The 17463-nt window shown below is 48.3% G+C and overlaps 5 protein-coding genes and 1 non-coding gene across 6 annotated transcripts; 3 read left to right on the top strand and 3 right to left on the bottom strand.

Annotated features, from left to right (window-relative positions):
* Positions 1–776: 776 nt before the first annotated feature.
* BO87DRAFT_424831 (carboxylesterase) lies at positions 777–2366 on the bottom strand (the record flags this gene model as incomplete). The annotated part of the gene is made up of 3 exons (XM_025627261.1): positions 777–1073; positions 1164–1334; positions 1362–2366. 3 exons carry the CDS (start codon positions 2364–2366, stop codon positions 777–779), a joined length of 1473 nt encoding a protein of 490 aa, XP_025480807.1.
* Positions 2367–3400: 1034 nt separating this feature from the next.
* On the top strand, positions 3401–5262 carry BO87DRAFT_433975 (tannase and feruloyl esterase; the record flags this gene model as incomplete). The annotated part of the gene is made up of 1 exon (XM_025627690.1): positions 3401–5262. The coding sequence occupies one exon, from the start codon at positions 3401–3403 to the stop codon at positions 5153–5155; it is 1755 nt and encodes a 584-aa protein (XP_025480806.1). The 3' UTR covers positions 5156–5262.
* Positions 5263–6553: 1291 nt separating this feature from the next.
* BO87DRAFT_306202 (uncharacterized protein) lies at positions 6554–7869 on the top strand (the record flags this gene model as incomplete). The annotated part of the gene is made up of 3 exons (XM_025619356.1): positions 6554–6881; positions 6933–6973; positions 7030–7869. The coding sequence occupies 3 exons, from the start codon at positions 6554–6556 to the stop codon at positions 7867–7869; spliced, it is 1209 nt and encodes a 402-aa protein (XP_025480805.1).
* A 3082-nt stretch (positions 7870–10951) lies between these two features.
* BO87DRAFT_t128 lies at positions 10952–11023 on the top strand. The gene has a single exon. It is a non-coding gene; the product is annotated as a tRNA-Ala (tRNA).
* Positions 11024–12243: 1220 nt separating this feature from the next.
* On the bottom strand, positions 12244–14168 carry BO87DRAFT_356516 (uncharacterized protein). The gene is made up of 2 exons (XM_025621374.1): positions 13599–14168; positions 12244–13541 (listed from the first exon to the last, which is right to left on the bottom strand). Exons 1-2 carry the CDS (start codon positions 13753–13755, stop codon positions 12361–12363), a joined length of 1338 nt encoding a protein of 445 aa, XP_025480804.1. The 5' UTR covers positions 13756–14168; the 3' UTR covers positions 12244–12360.
* Positions 14169–14237: 69 nt separating this feature from the next.
* On the bottom strand, positions 14238–16993 carry BO87DRAFT_356513 (Zn(II)2Cys6 transcription factor). Its single transcript, XM_025621373.1, has 6 exons — positions 16807–16993; positions 16713–16744; positions 16335–16640; positions 16194–16282; positions 15536–16140; positions 14238–15488 (listed from the first exon to the last, which is right to left on the bottom strand). The coding sequence occupies exons 1-6, from the start codon at positions 16887–16889 to the stop codon at positions 14426–14428; spliced, it is 2178 nt and encodes a 725-aa protein (XP_025480803.1). The 5' UTR covers positions 16890–16993; the 3' UTR covers positions 14238–14425.
* Positions 16994–17463: the final 470 nt, after the last annotated feature.

The raw sequence follows: 17463 nt of genomic DNA, 5'->3' as shown, positions 1-17463 counted from the left end.
TTCAAGTATGCTGACTTCAATTCATTCCTTCTCTATGTACTTAAGTAACGAATTCATAGTACCACCATCCTCGACTGCTCCCTAATTATCATAGGTGACCGTGTGGCCTTCGGCCCTAATGTGAGCATTCTGGCTGCCACGCATGAGACCAGTGTTGAGTCCCGGAGGAATGGGGTTGAATTTGCGAAAGAGGTGGTTATCGGTGACGACTGCTGGATTGGAGCCGGAGTTTCTATTTTGGCGGGCGTTCATATTGGTAAAGGTTGTACGATTGGGACTGGGGCTGTTGTCACGAAACATGTTCCTCCTTTTAGTGTTGCTGTGGGATCCCCGGCTCGGGTTGTTAAGCAGGTGGAGCCTGTGGAATAGAAGAATGTAGGATTGTGTTTCTTGGTAGTATCTATCTAGCCGAATTTATGTAAGGATTATCTGAGTGATCGGCAAATATTTGTTTCGACTCCCTTTCCATTTCGGAAAGTTATCTTTCAGGGGGTGTTAGTGATGGTTATATTGAGGCTGGTGATCAACGAAGTACCTGTTCGTTGAGGTATATGGACTAGTAATAAATACAACACAAGCGATGGCGATAAGAGAGTCAGAAAGAATATAACAAATGTCGCATACATCGATGAAACGAAAAGAAGAGATAAAAAGCCGTAAACACGGATTGGTAGATGATGAAGACTATCTCAAGGTCACATTCGCGCAAATGCGCCAATGTTATGGTCCCAGGTGACTTGACCTCCTAACACGCGTATTGGCATTGTTCTCAAACCTTAGTATGCCACAAGGGTGGCAAACCAATCCTCAAAAAGCTTGACCTTCTTGCTCCAGGCAATCGGAATCTGACCCCACCCATCGCCGACATGCTGCACCAGCTTGGAGGTGTTTACTGCAGGCCACTCGGTAGCACCTTCGGCCTGAGTGTTGGGGTTTCTGGTCTTGATAAAGCTGGCCCAGTAGTGGTTCATATTCTTGGCGATGGCGTAATCCTCGGCAGTCCAGGGTTTGTCGGTGGCATAAAGATTGTTCGATACATAGTTGATTTCCGACCCGTGATAAGCGCCAGAGCTCTGGCCAGGGGGAGCGTGGTCTCAGAAGTAGTTCCAAACCGGGCTGCTCTTCTTGGTGTACCACATCTGGGTCCAGAGCCAGGTGCCCACCTTGGAGCGGTCGGTGAACATAGAGTTGTATGCGCCTGAAGCGGTCGTCGAGTCATTGGCCAGATAGAGATCAAAGAACCGCTCAACCCACTCCCCACTGTAGGTTTCGTTGAGATCCTCAAAGTACTCCGCGAGTGAGATGTCGAGGCCGTAGGTAGCGCCATTCTCGTCCTAGTTGTTACCGGTGATGACGGGGACGTTGTGAGCAAGGCCCTTCTTCAGGATGTTGAGGTAGGTATCCGGCATGGCGTAATAGTCAAGGACTGCCTCGAACATGATGGTATCTTCGCGAGTGGACCCAGTCGCTCCGTCAATCAATGCCTCCATGCTGAGGTTGCGGGCTTCAGCGATACTGGACACTCCCAGATTTGAGAGGTAGGTATTGCCATCATCCAGCGCATCATCCAGCGTGGTATAAGCTTCGGCAAGGCTAGTGCAAAGGGGGTCATGGGGGTCACGGACACCACTATCAATGATGGCACCAACAATCAGCCCCTTGGTCAAGTTGCTGTAGAATATATGCTGGGTGGCCGCAGAGCCTGCCGATTGACCTTGGACGGTAATCTGGTTCGGATCACCACCAAAGGCCTCAATATTGGCATGAATCCATTTCAAAGCAGCGAACTGATCTAGCATTCCCCAATTACCTGAGCTGTTGGACCCAGTCACCTTCTCAAATTCTTCCGAGAGCTCGGAGTGGGCAAGCCATCCAAAAGGCCCAGTCCGATAGTTGTAATTGACAAAGACAATCCCCTTGTCAGCCATACCACCGCCGTCGAAGAGAGGATCTGCCGCAGTTGACTCCGCGGGATAACTCCACATGACCACCGGAAGCTTGGCGTCGGTAGAGGTGGCCGGACTCCAAATGTTCAAATTGAGACAATCCTCGTTAATGGTGTAACTGTTGTCTCCGGTCGTAGCGGAGGGGCAGACAGGGCCCCAATTGCGCGCGTCAAGCGTTCCGTTCCATGGACTTGCGGGCTGCGGTGCTTTCCAACGATTAGTACCTCCGGTGGTTGCAGCAAACGGGATGCCCTTCCACACAGTGATCTCTTTCCAGTGCGTCAGGTTGCCGGTATTACTGCTGTTGAAAGCCGGATAACCCTGGACCGAGCCATAATTGGTCTCAATCTTGGTTTCGTAAAGCACAGCGGAAGAAGCGGATGCCAGGCCCAAAAGCGTGGGGAGAGTATTGCGGAGCATTGTGTAGAGACCGCAATGAGGCGGTACTGACAAAGTGAATTGGAAGAAAGTTATGCTGTGTAATTCGAAGAATAAACCGGCCGCCACTTGGCTCTTATAGTCCTTTCGACTGACCCTCTCGGCCGTCGGCTTGCTCTGAGTTCTGAGCCATTGAAGCTTTCTTCACGGAGCTATCTCCGTGCAGCTCGTGCTGACGTATACACTCTACCACGGGAATAAGATTGAACCGGACTATCAGTATCAAGGCTGAGAAGAATATTCAGACCTTGGGTGAGACGAACGATCCCGCCCCGCTGCCCCGTATCTGCTGCAGGTACGGAGATTGACCTTGGACTAGGGCAGAGTACGGAGATGTATGGAAAGGCGGGAGCTTACGCGGCGCTAGTCACTGTGAATAAATGCGTGAAAGGCATTAGTGTTATCAGTGGGCCTCTGAACCTTCCAGCCCACTAGCTTGGCAAGATATTCTATTTCTTTGCGGTTTCTCAATCACTGCAAAACATTACTTTGCAAGCAAGCGGTGGTGCCTGCTATACATCACTGTAAACGACCAGTAGATGCCACTAACGATCGTTTCGTATCTGCTAAAAGTATGTCATCTGCAGACTTAATTTGGTCATGCAGTCATGAGGTCTACATACAGTTGTAAGGATCGGTTATGAACTCAAATTGGCCCTCCGACCTCCGGGGAGTCGTCACTCAGTGGGTCTGTGGCTCGCGGCCCGGGAAGCTTAATGGCAATAACGAAGTCCCTGGCAATTACAGTTCCGTGAAGCATACCATAGCGTGATTTTCCTTGGTGATGCGAGACGGCTCGACCGTTTAATCTGCGACTGCATGTGTCATCTCCTACGCGTTTGCAACTTACTTGTATTCATGCATACGAGTCCAACTTTCTCAAGTTTCCAACGGTTTCTGAAATTCGCAGCTTAAAAGCGAAAGCCACCCGCTGTATCCGATGAGCCTGTCCAGAACCACATTCATTCTTCTACATTCATTCAAGATCTTTCCGCATTCATTCTATCTTTTTCAATATGAGAAATATTCTCCCCTTAGCTGCGGCAGTAGGGGCTGCTCATACCGCGAGCCTCTCTGATGTTTGTAACGATGCCTACATCAAGGCTGCGTTGCCTGCAGATGGCACCTTCCAGGGCATCTCCATGATTTCCAGCTCCGTCTCGACTACCATCCATTCGAATGTGTCCATCAGCAGCTCCAACTTCTATCCGGCTGCTACCATCAGCTACTGCGATGTCACCTTCAACTACACCCACACCGGTCGAAATGACCGAGTGGCCCTCACTTACTGGCTGCCCGCCCCGGCTGATTTCAAGAATCGGTTCCTTACCACCGGTGGCGAGGCATACGAGATTAACGAGGGTTCCAGTACCTCTGGATCCTTGCCTGGTGGTCTCATGTATGGAGCGGTCGCCGGCCTCACCGACGGTGGGTTCAATGGTCAATCCTTTGACGACGTCTTCCTTCTTGCCAATGGCACTGTCGACTGGCAAAACACCTTCATGTTCGGCTACCAAGGTATCCATGAGATGATGGAAATCGGCCGGCAACTCACCCGCAATGTGTATAACACTGGAAATGACAAGGTCTATACCTACTATCAGTCGTGCTCTGAGGGTGGCCGTGAGGGCTGGTCTCAGGCCCAGCGGTATGGCTATGATTACGACGGAATCATTGTCGGTGCGCCGGCTTTCCGCTTCGCCCATCAGCAAATCAACCACCTGGTTCCCAACGTCGTTGAACAGACCATGGATTACTACCCCCCTCCGTGCGAGTTGGAGCTGATTGTAAACGCCACCATCGCTGCTTGCGATCCGCTGGATGGTCGCGCAGACGGAGTTGTCGCCCGCTCCGACCTATGCAAGCTGCATTTCAACTACACCTCCTTGATCGGCGCTCCCTACTACTGCGCGGCCAGCTCCGGTGGCAGCAGTCTTGGTCTCGGATTTAGTAAACGGCAGTCCATGAGCTCGACCCCTGCGCAGAACGGTACCGTCACCAAAGAAGCCGTCGAGTTGGTTCAGACACTGCTCGCCGGTTTGAAGGACACCCAGGGTCGTCAGGCCTACTTGTACTTCCAACCCGGTGCGGACTTTGACGATGCTGAGACCACCTACGACTCAGAAACCGGCACCTGGGGCCTCAGTATTGACGGTAACGGGGGCGAGTTTGTGGCGAAGTTTGTGAACCTGCAGGAAGCGGACACGTTATCAACTCTTGACAATGTTACTTATGACACCATCCGCGGCTGGATGCAAATGGGATGGACAATGTACGAGGACACCCTGATGACTCACAACCCCGATCTTAGCGTCCTCCAGCAATCCGGTGGTAAGGTTCTGCACTTCCACGGTGAGCAGGACCCCAGTGTGCCCACTGCCTCGTCTGTCCACTACTACGAGGCTGTGCGCAAGATTATGTTCCCCAACGAATCTCTCAACACAAGTGCTGCCGCCTTGGGCGAGTTCTACCGACTGTACCTGGTCCCCGGTATGGCTTATTGCGGCACAAACAGCGAACAACCGAACGGACCTTTCCCGCAAACCAATATGGCCGTCATGATCGACTGGGTGGAGAACGGTGTGGTTCCTGTGACGCTGAACGCGACCGTTCTCCAGGGAGACAATGAAGGCGAGCACCAGCAGATCTGCGCATGGCCCCTTCGCCCTCTCTGGTCCAACAACGGGACTACCATGGATTGTGTATTCGACCAGGCCTCGTATGATACTTGGATCTACGATTTCGACGCCTACAATCTTCCTTTGTATTAGGAGCGGAACATGAATTAGCCTCGGGAGGCTAATTAGGAGGCTAGAGGGGTGGGTGTGTCTCAGAAAGGCTTGCGCTGATCGCTGATTGCGATCACATTTCTGCGGGCCCTGAAAGATAGATATAGCGGCATTATTAGTACGCTTTCTACTTCTTTGTATACCCTACAACGGGTGTATGTAATTTATTCAAATTGAAATGAAATTAAACTTAGTACATAAAATCTTGTTATTAATTCAAGTACTAGGTTAGGACGTAGCCCATGATAACACCGTATAAGACCAAATAGTTATAATATCAGCTCCCATGGAAGTAACGGTTTCAGCAGTGTCACGCGTCGCAGAAACCTAATCAGTAGCAGTGTTTCACTCAACCTGACCAATCTGTCTTTGCAGCTCCAGTCTGACATTATTACACCACTTTCTGCAGCCGCTGCATGCGCATGCCTGTTACCACAGAGCACGTCAGGGTCCAGCACGGGCGGCAAAAGTAATTGCCGGGATATACAGCGTTGTCCTGATTTGGATACTTCAATTGCCAACGCGGCTATTACAAGCCGGATCTGGTTAGGCTGAACCTTAATTTCCATGCAAAAACTCAATCATCAGATAACGGAGTTCCCGCCCGAGTCGCCCGCCATGTAATGAAATCTAGAAAGAAAGAAGCTTTTCTCACATTAAGATATCTCCGCGATAGTCGCGGTAATCGTCCTATAATCTACCTGGGATTTATACCAGATATTTTAATATTCGTCACGAATCCATAGATTTACTTTCGTTATTATTTATACCTATATAATAGGCTGAACATGTATACTCCGTTTGTATTATGTTCAACGCAGACTAGAAACTTCAGAAAAATACCGATAATACCATTTATCTTCTATTTAATTTGTAGGCCTTATATAAGGCTGTGCCAGTCTCTGGTAGTCAAAATAATCTGAATAGAATTTCTATAAAATGATACTATATGAACGACCGACTCGAGTGGCGTTACTTGAAAAAGTAGAATAACGTAAAGGTCATGTGGCCTGTTCCGCGAAGTCGTCAGCCAACCCCGCAGGTCAAAAATCCAAACTCTGATGACGTTGAAGTGTATGATATGATGGCTCCCCGCTACCTTTACTTGCCCGAACAACCCTTGCTGATATTATGACGCGAGGTACGCTTCTTATGAAAACTACCGATCGTTGTATAAAACCTCCCGTGAGATCTCGATCGGGATGTCTGACATGCCGGCGGCGGAAAAAGAGATGCGATGAGCGTCGCCCTTCCTGCACTGGCTGTCAGCGTAACAGCCTTGAATGCCAGTGGGAATCTGCTGACTCGATTGTATGGCCCAAACGCCGGAAGACAAGGGCGGGATTGGCCGAGAAATTACTCCCTGACCAGGCGCAAGGAATGGTGAACGTGTTCTCAGTCCTAACGCCCGACATAGTCTCCCGCTTGCTCCGTCACTTCCTCAACGCTAGCCCAAGATGGTTATCAACTAGAACTGGATCTCGACGGACTGATTACTTGAAGTGGCTCTCTCCTGCTTTATCAAAGAGTCATGTTGTGCGCAGTTGCGTACTTGCAATAGCTGCGGCAGATTTGCTCAAATACTACCGTAACCACCCACAATTACAGCATGCCGCCGCTGAATACTACGGTCAAGCTGTGTCTAGCCTCAGAGGAGCAATTGAGAGCGAAATGGCCGTCGCTTCGCCATCTGACGGTTTTCTTTCTGGTACAAATCATCCCCAGGCATCCATTTCATATTTCGCTAATATGAACCTAGACTACACTCCGCTGTCCGTCCTGTTGCTATGTCTACATGAGGTATGCGAATTGCAATGCAGCACGTTATTTCTGAGCAAGTATACTGACAGACTTAGACTCAAAATTTTACGAACCGCGAGAGAATCCTTCCGCATCTCAATGCAGCGGCTTTTCTGCTGCAAAATCGCATTCACTGCGGCAGCATGAACACTGAGTTAAGAGGATATCTATTTGAGATGTTTTGCTACTTTTTTACCTTAGCTCGTTTCTCCTTGGGTCCCAAACTATTGATCGCACAAGCGGATCCTATCTTCGCCTCCCCGTCAATCATCCGCCTAATTCAGCACGGCCATATCATGGGAACCTCACAGTCTTTGTTCATCGCCATTTACCGCATATCCCGTCTGTCTCATAACTTGCAGTCTAGCAAATCTGCCGACGTGCTTTCCGCACGACAGGAACTTTTGCTGTTGGACCAAGAATTAATGGCCTATGAAAGCCAGCTCACCCATGATAATACTATGGACCAGGAGCATCTCAATGATGTCATAACATCGAACCTTTACAGTTTGGCATGCCGCATCCACATCAGGGCACTATTTCTACCACATGGATCTGACGACAATGGCACAGTTCACTCTCTAGTGGATGAGTTCATAAACAACTTACAGCATCTTCCTCCGCACTCGCCTTCGCACAACATACTGTGCTGGCCACTGGTTGTTGCGGGCTTGTCCGCAAGAAATTCTGCACATCAACGTATCATTGTTGCAAAGCTGAACAATATACACGAAGAGTGGAAGTCAGCCGTCTTCTCAAGAAGTGCTGATTTCCTGCGAGAACAGTGGCGAAGGGATAGGGAGATGAGACGCAGATTGCCCATTACCAGTGGCTACGAGGATTCATCCATGTTAGATGGGTTGACATGGTATCAATGCCCTGTCATTCTGGCGTAACTCCTCTGGTCAAGTGGATTATCTTATGACTCTACTTAGCTTCATTTCACGCGTAAATATCTTTGCGAAAGACATGTATTGTGGACATACCGGGACACCACCCTGAGCTTGCATTGTATATAGTTGTGTGCTGTTTCGAAGAATTAAGACACCAATGTATATAGTTTCAATATCCAGTATGCTTGCTATCAGACTTTACATACAACGTTGAGAAAATCCAAGATAGTCACTATATGAGAAAATAGATAGTAGCAACCTCCATCCAAGAAAAATGAAAACAACAATAGCCTCATCATTAGTGTAATCACTGCAGTGGTACAAAGCGTACCCAAGTAGTCTCATGCCCGCATCATTATGTTTGTATTCATGTGGTTGCCAGGTTGCAGGAACCATCACGCCGGTATGCCGTCTTTTCGAATTGGAGATTATGGCACAGATTCTGTAGGTTCCTGACCAAGTAACTCATCACCAATCCCATGCACTTGTCGAGGTCTCGAGTAAATGATTTTATAATGATTGATCTCTCTCTCTGGTGGTTAACCCGGCATGAATGACAGCATGATCGATACCGGCCTCTGTCAGTAAGTCCATACGAGTGATTTCTCCTGCTTCAGAAATACCTGGTGTCTAATAATCGGCAAAATTGCTCGCATCTTGGGGGCGCCTCGCATCAGCCATTCAAGGCCGCCTGTGTCGAGTTCTATTGCATATCCATCGCCATCGTTGAGTGAGACATTGGTATGATGGTGCTCTCTGGTTCGTGTGTAAAAGCCTTTTACGGAATTTTGGCTATGATTGATGTCATCGATATTTGACACATGAGTGGGTGAGTAATATACCAGATGAAAAGCATTCAATCATCGAGTTGGACCTGTAGTATAGTGGTAGTCCAGAAGGCCGACAGCGGCATACATATTTGTTTTGTAAAGACGTTCCGCAACAGCCCAATCCGTTGTGCCTTTCCGTTCATGCAATATCCGTGATTCGGATGCAGGGTTGTATATCCAATGCTCTGATCTGTTGAGTCATCTAGTCATATGGTCGGGAACGCTTAGCCAATGATTTTCACATCCCGAAATTGTCTGGCTCTTCACATGACGACGGCATGTCGCAGTGATATATGTAGCTGTCAGCTTTAGTTGTTCTCTTGCATGCTGAGCACAAACGCCCCCTCTTCAGGCAAATGTATAAATTCAATCTCTTGCTGCTTTCATCAAAGGTGCGGTGCCAGAGGTGGGCCGTCTGACGGATTCCGTATAGGGCCATCTTCAGTAGGTAGATTAGCGCTGGTGGTCGTTCGTGATACCCAGTAGGCTAGTTCACATAGGCGCTTTTGCCTTCTTCTAAATTGAGCTCTCGGCTAGGTATAAACGATATCTCACTGTTCCTAGCGATGATTCTTTATTGTTACGTTGGTCATGAACATCTCTGGTGCGAATCGCTGGCCACGGGAGTGAAAGGTTCGTCGTAATCGATGCCTAGTACCTGGCGGTTCCCATAAACAACCCATAGTCTGTGCACGTCTCACCTTGTCCAAAGTGAGCCCTGTGCTTGATCGCTTGGTGTATCTATATTTCGCCTGTTGAAATGGAGAATGGTCCATACACCGCGACGCATGACCTTTGTCTCTTGACTATCAGCCAAGAAAGCATGACCATCTGTGCGTGCCTCGCATATCATCGGATTCCGTTCGCACACTTTGAAGCCAAGCCTACCTCAGAGTTAATAACACATTGCGGTTGTCATTTAGAACAATGATTTTACCTACAGTGAAACCAATGGAATTGTTCCGTATATAGAAGAGACGGTACACCCTTCTTATTGACTCGAAGGAATGCCACCATCGTTAGACAGTGGAATGTGGGACATCGGTCGCAGGTTGGTGAACATTTCCTGACAGTTTGATAAGATATTGCAGCCAAATTTCCTTATTGATAATATATTCTGAGGGCATCAATCACAAGGATATACTACTGCCCTGAGTTCAGAGTCGGCATGTGGGAAGGTTTCCCATCTGAAGATTAAGGCTTGCCTCTTGGGTATGCTTTTTCTTTATCCTCATCGCTGGAAGCTGATAGGTCGGGTACCATGTTCTTCTTGGTCATTGGGTTTGGTGTATCAGCCAGGAAAGTTGGTATAATCTTTCGCAGTTTCCGAGGATCTACAGAAGATTTGTCTGTTAGCGTGATATATACCTGGGAATGTGTGAGTGCATACTGATTAAGACTCGAAGCCGATATATGAGGGTGAAGCTTCAGAAATGTATCTCAAGGCTCGATCTAGGGAGTCAGAGTATGACCATCTTCCGATTTATGGAAAATGGATGGTATGGGTTCAGATGGATTTGAAAGAACGCAACAGTGGGACGGAAGCTCCCTTTTATATAGGGGTTGCAAAAACAATGGACCAGATGAATTCAGCGCCGTCTGTCTACAGTGACGCCTCATATGTTAATGTCACATTCATGGTTCCTGTCACTTCGGCTTTCAGGGTGCAGAGGTGAAGTACTGTATTTCAAATTCACACATTGAGTCAATCACCATCAATATCTTTAATGTTGAAGATCAAGTCCAGCGAAGTTGCAAATCACGAGTGATTATTTGTTCAATTAAGGGATATATATATATTAAGTAGTGAAATGAGCCAAGCACTTAACGCTAGTAAAATCTTCATTAAACAAACTAATCACTAATAACCAAGCGATAAGAAGATCAGACTTATGCATAGACTTATACACGTACTACCTAGATAGTTATGTGGTTGTTTCTAGGGTGTTCCCGATGTTAAGTAGGCAGGATCCGTGGGCATCTTAGGAAGACCGGAATCTTCCGACGGGCAGTACATTTACACTAAATGTGCAAACTTCGAAGATCTATGTAATCATATTAGTCTTGACTAGAAAAATCATCATATTAAGAAGTTGCAATGCCGTTAGTAATTTCGCTAGTAATACGACATCGGGGCATTGTTGATTGGGCTTCATCGAGCTGGTGGCCATGAAAATAAGCGCGGGGAGCCAAAGAAGGTAAGAATAACTTGAGTGAGTCATATAGTCGAGTCTAAAGCATCTTATCATCAAATTGGGCTTGTGGTTTAGGGGTATGACGCTCCATTCGCATTGGAGAGGTCCCGGGTTCGATTCCCGGCGAGTCCAGTTTTTGGTTTTTCTTTTTTTGGTCCCTCTGCCGGGACATATTCTGGGTACAGTTACCCGTGTGGGGATCCACTTAATTGACACACTGACTTAACTACACATTACGCCGGACCCTTACTCTGCAGTTTGGATCTCGGCACTTTGTCATGATGTTTTCCGATGACAATCAAAACCAACTTCGTTATCTACCAAATACCCTTTGAAGACAGCTTAAAGATCCAAGATCTTTGCAAGGGATCCCATTTTTACATATCTCTGCCCGAGATATTATGCTATCCCTGTCTTCGTGGAAGGGGGCTAGCAGTCAGAGTCTTGATTAGTGTAATCAAAATACAGACCGAATCCCTTATCTGCCTTCTCAGCATACTTGGCAATCTCGGTGACCACGTCTCGTCCTTGGTATACTCTTCTATGAAAGGTCTCAAGTCGTAATGCAAACGACATATGAGCTAGTCTGCGCATTGTTCCGATTGTCAGTGCCGACCGGCCTTCTCTATAAGGTGATTGCCTTTGGGACCTACTAGTCCTTTTATTTGCCGTTCGATGTATAAGTATTCAGATTGGCGCATTGAGATATTGAATGGCTTATGCTATGCTTGTGTCTCTGACTAGATTCCCATCATTTTTCGTCGGTAAGTCTTTCGCATATGGGATTTTGCCCCTGGGCAAATTGTTCAAGGAGCAATAACTGGTTGGCCTCTAGGTAGGTACCTAATATAAGTTATATAGTAATATAATAAATCTACCCACAACCACAGTCCGAAAGAGTAGATATTGCCTGTATATATATATTGAATGATACTATCAGCTTGACGTACCTTTATGTACATTAATGAGCACTACTTCGAATATGTATCATTAATCGCTCTAGAGGAGCTTTATAGTGGGACTTTGCGAGGTCATGGTGGTAGGCAAGGACGATTGGAGAAGTTGGAGAGAAGAAGGAAGAATGGAGGGTGAAGATGAGATTTATACAGACCAGAGTAGATGGCGTGAATATAGCAGAAAGCATTCCCCTACCTGGCAAAATGTGAAGCCTCATGGGATTCATCTGGGAATACACTACAAGAAGAGTAATACGTCTTCTAAGGGTGAATCTTGGATTATAATGCTCCTACGTGGTTGGTGGTGGCAATGAATATCATTTCTTGAATGACACTTCAAGATTGCCTTCATCGGGCATTTCATTAGATGTATGGAGTAGTGAAGAGCCGATATATCAACAAAGAGGTTGGTGGAACACTTTGCCTTCTACCTGAGGCAGAAGAACATATCCTTTTGGTGGACGTGATAGTATCATTTCATTAGTAAAGTGATGACTGGTCTCGCGCCTGCTGTTAGGAAGTCATCAGATGGTGATAAACCCCGGTATGTTGTCCCTTTCTCAAGGACACAACATCGCTGGAGCGAGATAATTCATGACCATGATATGGTGGTGGCTCGGCACCCCAATCAGATAAACATAGTTCATCTAATGTATTCAAAAGCGGTATCTTCTCAATATACGTCTCATAAGACGCCGCAATGTTAATTGGTAATGTAGCTTCCAACGATCGACGACGTCCATTCGAATCGGGCGTAGAATACGACATACGCATGTCGAGAAGATAGGCTCGTGAGAGAAGACACGTAGAGAATGGTATGAGATGTCCATTCCGAGGCATGCGTATAGGGAGATGTATGGATGTTGTGTAGTATAGCTTGTCGCCGCTCTGATGTAGGGTAACACAGTCCCCTGGGGCTGGCTCATGCCTGACCCATTGCGTATATGAGATATCCTCTGATCGCATCGCGATAGTCTCGACATGTGCTTGTCGGTATTGCGCCTCATGACGCTTGAGCCGTTTGACACTGGGCCTTGTCGCCAAGAATGTTGAAGCCTTGAGCGTGCAATGTAGGTTTCGTAGTTGAGGAGGCTTCGCTTCTCCCGCTGCTTCGAAGCGAAGCGGTATGGTAAGATATGCGTCGAAGGAGCCATTCGAGGAATCCCCATGACAGCGCCCCTGCGTCAATTTTGCGGAAGACCCTTCCACAGATAATCTGCACGGAGAAAGCGATGCTTTGCTCTTCACGTCCTGCTTCGGGTTGTGTTGTAATGATATGAAGGTCTGCAGGCTTCGCGGGAGGTGGTTCGACTGATGCGCAGGGACGAACCGTATATCTCTTGTAGATGTAGTTGTTCTTTCGTTATTACCATCGTTTTCTATATGGTAGAAAACCGTAGCACGAACAGAGTACGCAATCCGACACAGTTCCTGAGACAAATTGGGGAATCGCAGTGTTGGTGGAAGCTTAGCATGCCGATAGTCGACACATCCATTGCTCTTTTCGTGTATGCAAGATCCGAGGGGCAATTCCTCGGGAATGACGAAGTAGAATGGATAACTGTAAGTTCTTCCTGGGACATGAATAGGCGAGTTAGGAGTTTCAATGGGCTGTTGAAGCTTCAGGAATGTGTGGCAGGCTGTAGGTTCACGAAGTTCGGTAATTGGCCGTGGTAAAAACACCCGCGAGGAGCCTAATGTTTGTTAGATGTCATTGGGCCAAAGGTTGAGGGATTAGATGAGTTGCATACCTTCAAAAGTAATCTGTGTGTTATTAACATTAGTGTCATTGGGCGCAGTCACCGTCACTGTGCCTTCGATCCGGTCCCATGTTGTGTAACTTGGTTTAGGATCTTTTATTGTGATTTTGATTATGGGAGCATGAGATTTTGCTGAAAGCCAGTTCATGATTGAATGCAATGGCAAGTCCCAAGAATATGCAAAAATGTCAAGTGAATTTTAGCAGATTTCAGTTTCCCCGGACTGCTTGCACTTATACCCCCCAAGCGATGACTCTCCATTCTTCGGAACCTCATGCCGGGCTCGTTGGGTCCCGGAGTCGGGGTCTTTCCCGGGCAGGTGTGTTCGGTTGCCAATCCCGAAGATGGGAGCTTCTTTTGCCCCATGTCCCTAGTTACCGAAGGAATTTATTTCTCTTCAAAATTAAGCTAGGGCCTAGCTAATTTTGTAATGCAAGCATTTCAGGGTCCTTTTCCGGTCTTCGCTCGTGGCCACTTGCAATACGAGCAATGCAGATGTTGACTAAAGTTGGTCAATTACTAGAAAATCTCGAGATGGCATACTCGGGTACCGGTACCCGGGACAGGATTGGATTCCCAATACTGCATTTGAAGAACCGGGTAGACAGGTCCACCACCTCTCTATGGGCCGAACATTTCGCTGGGACAGGATATCCAGCGAGTAACGTGTTTTTTTAAACCATTGTGGGTCCAGAACAACTGACGGCTACTGAAAGGTGCCACTTTCCGACGTCTCCGGTGACATCATCTAGACCATTGAGAAGTTTGTCTTTTGTAATAGTAACATCGTAATATACAGCTTGGAACTAAATCCACCTTCATTGAGGCCTATCAAACTCCGATTCGGCGTCCACATTTCCAGGAAACGAGAGGAATGCATCCGGCACAGGCCATATGCTAGGCGGCGCTGCAGTATCCTCGGAGCCTGGAATCGCGGCAAAGGCATCAAGTTCCTGCGGAAACGAGGAGAAAAATCCGTCAAATGAAGGAATACTGCCTGGATTGTTGGGCGACTCAACTCCTGCTGGAGGTGAAAAAGCTTCCGAGTTCAAAGGACCTAGGCGCCAGAGCTTGGCCCATTTCTGGAATTGGTCATAGCCTGTCTCAGACGAATCTCCTAGGGGAGATCGTTCGCCGAGACCAAGCTGCTGCCGAGCACGCTCAAGCGCTTCGATTACTGCAATCTCCGACCGAGCTGACTCCAACCCTACACAAATCTGGCGGATCAGGCCCATTCCTCGCGTTAGGGCGCCACCTATCGGTTGTGATGACCCGCTGAGGAGCTGCGCAATCAAGGCCAGCAAAGCTGTGCGGCACGAACTGAACTCTGTGTATGACACGCGTGCGAGTCCGACCGAGTCATGCAGCAGCTGACAAAGGTCAATGATTCTTATGGCTGCTCGTGTGCAGTTTCGCGAGAACGTCTCGATTAACTCGGCACGACCACCTTCTTTTTGTGATCCATATCCACCGCTATCCGCGATCTCATTTTGTAGAAAGATAAAAGGCCGGCCCATATAAATTAGTGCGGTAGCGTAGTTTAGCTCAAGGTGCACATTGGACCGAAATAAGGGCCCGGCTGGATCAAGGTCGCGGCAGTGCAATGTTTTCGGGAGCGAGTCCCACCACCTGCTCAAGTCCATCCTCAGGTTGCATAGTTGGTGCAGATAGGCATCTTGATGACTACGCGGACATCGTCGCAGTCGTAAGATAATCTGGGCCACTTTCCCAAGCTTCTTTGTCAAGTGGATGGCCGCCGTGACATTCGGTAAATTTGAGATACCGCTGGGTTGGCGCAGCTCAACCAGGTCAGCAGGCATGTCGGCGTCTGTTTCAGAGGGAGACACGGATACAGGACGGCCATGGAGGATGCTGATACGGCTGTGTGACTGTGAGCCCGGTTCACACGACGTAGACTAGTGCCTCACCTTTCAAGGGAATACGCTGTCCACCACAAACGGTTCCGCCATTCCACTATCACTGGCGAAACCGACGGCGCAATATGCTTCCGGTGCATTCCATTCTGGATGGCCATTTTGATGGCCAGGCCGTAGTACGTGTAGGCCATTCCTGCGGTATCAATCGGCAACGTATACACACCCAGTAATAAAAAGGCCTGCACAGTCTCAAGCGAGGCGGTGGTGATGAGATCAGGGATCAAACGACACGAAAACCGATATAGATCCATCCCAATGCGATCGTCAGGAATGTCTTCCGAAAAAGGAGGCTTCTCCGTCGAGGAAGTCTGCATGTATGCAAATTGAGTGCCAATCGCAAACGTCATTAACAGGGTACAAATCCAACCCGCATCGTCGATCACAAGCGGCCTGTCGACAGAATAATAGTAGTCCATCTTCTCCCGAAAGACTGTCTCGGGGAAATAGAAATAGTTTGTCTGTGCATACTCGAGGAAGGTATTGGTTAGGAATTCGGCAACAGGACGAGGTGGTAAGTATTCTATGGAGGAGGCGACACACGAACTGGCCGACTGCAGGCCAGTAGCGCGAAAGAATCCATCCGAGGGATTTAAGCCCTGAACGATCCGTCAGCGGTGCCATGGGTGAATGCAATTTGAGGAGCGCATGCATCTTTCTGTCCTTTAGGAGTACCCAAGCTCTGTAGACGTCGGCGGATCATTTTGGAGAAATTCCAGTGCGACAATTCCCCTGAATAGTCTGATGCGAGGCCAGTTAACGGCTGCCCTTATGAACAGTGTCTTGGACATACGCATGGTGTTCGTTGACAATGGCTCCAACGAATAGCTCTCCGGTGTCTGGTCTTCATCCTCCACTCCTCGTGTCTCTGGAGGAGTCCCGCGATACCGTCCGCTTTCCAGCAAGTCTGCGGTCTCCTCTAGCCGAGCGGGATCGAGCGAGACGTCCCCGCCTAGGAAGTGACGTATAATGCGCTCCATTTGGAACTCGCGCTGCGACGGTACTGCGGAAATACCTGTTGGCTTTGGTCGAGTATCTTCGAAGTGGCAGGTGCGGTTGTATTGTTGGCAGCGTGCGCAGGGCGGACCGCCACCATGGCCTAGAGCTCCGAGGCCTGATCAGTCGACGGACGAGGAATGGCAAGTGCAAGAGGTCATGACGGTGAAAGTACATTTTTCCTTGTGTTGGCGACAAGGCAGGCATCTGATAGTTCAATTAAGAGTCAATGACTGTTTTTGTGACTAGATTGCGACGAGGAAGCATACGCGCGCGCGGCTCTCTTGCGGAGCGCATCAGGAACTCGTGGTCGTCTCTGGCGACCAGGCCGACGGGGGGGTAAGGAATTCATTGTAGGGGTAGTAGGGGACACTGCCCATGATGCCTGAGCTAAAAGTTGCGAGTCATTCAATTGATGGAGACAAAAGAAGCTCCGTGAAGGAAGGTAAGAAAGCGATGACGGAGATAATTAGCGGAAGTGGGGGGTGGATGGATCCCTGGCAGAAGGCGTGCGGTCAAGTCACATGGCTGAAGCTTCCGGCAACAACAATCAGGGAAGTTATCTATTATGGCTAGAATTATTTACCATCATTTTCATGCTAGAATCAATTGTGCTGAAATTCACATGTTATTCCTGCGAGATTACATTCCCTGAAAGGCGGAATCGTGTTAATCGTCATTGATCGGATTCGAGAACCGAGCATAATGTGGAGCAGTTTACGGGCGCGCAATTAAACTGCCCAGCTCAGCATGAGATCTACACTATTCTCACTGATGATGTACTGCATATAGACCCTGCTTTCTTGATAGCAAGTACATACGACCACAGGGTGTGGAAAATAGGGCTTCCCGTCCGCTCAGCCGTACTCAAGCTACACGCCGGGAGGTTAGTAGTTGGGTGGGTGACCACCAGCGAATCCCTTCTG

The sequence above is a fragment of the Aspergillus neoniger genome (genome assembly GCF_003184625.1).
Source record: "Aspergillus neoniger CBS 115656 unplaced genomic scaffold BO87scaffold_12, whole genome shotgun sequence".
Taxonomy (NCBI): Eukaryota; Fungi; Ascomycota; class Eurotiomycetes; order Eurotiales; family Aspergillaceae; genus Aspergillus; species Aspergillus neoniger.
Note: the sequence above shows the minus strand (reverse complement) of the source record. Positions and strands in the feature narration are given on the sequence as shown.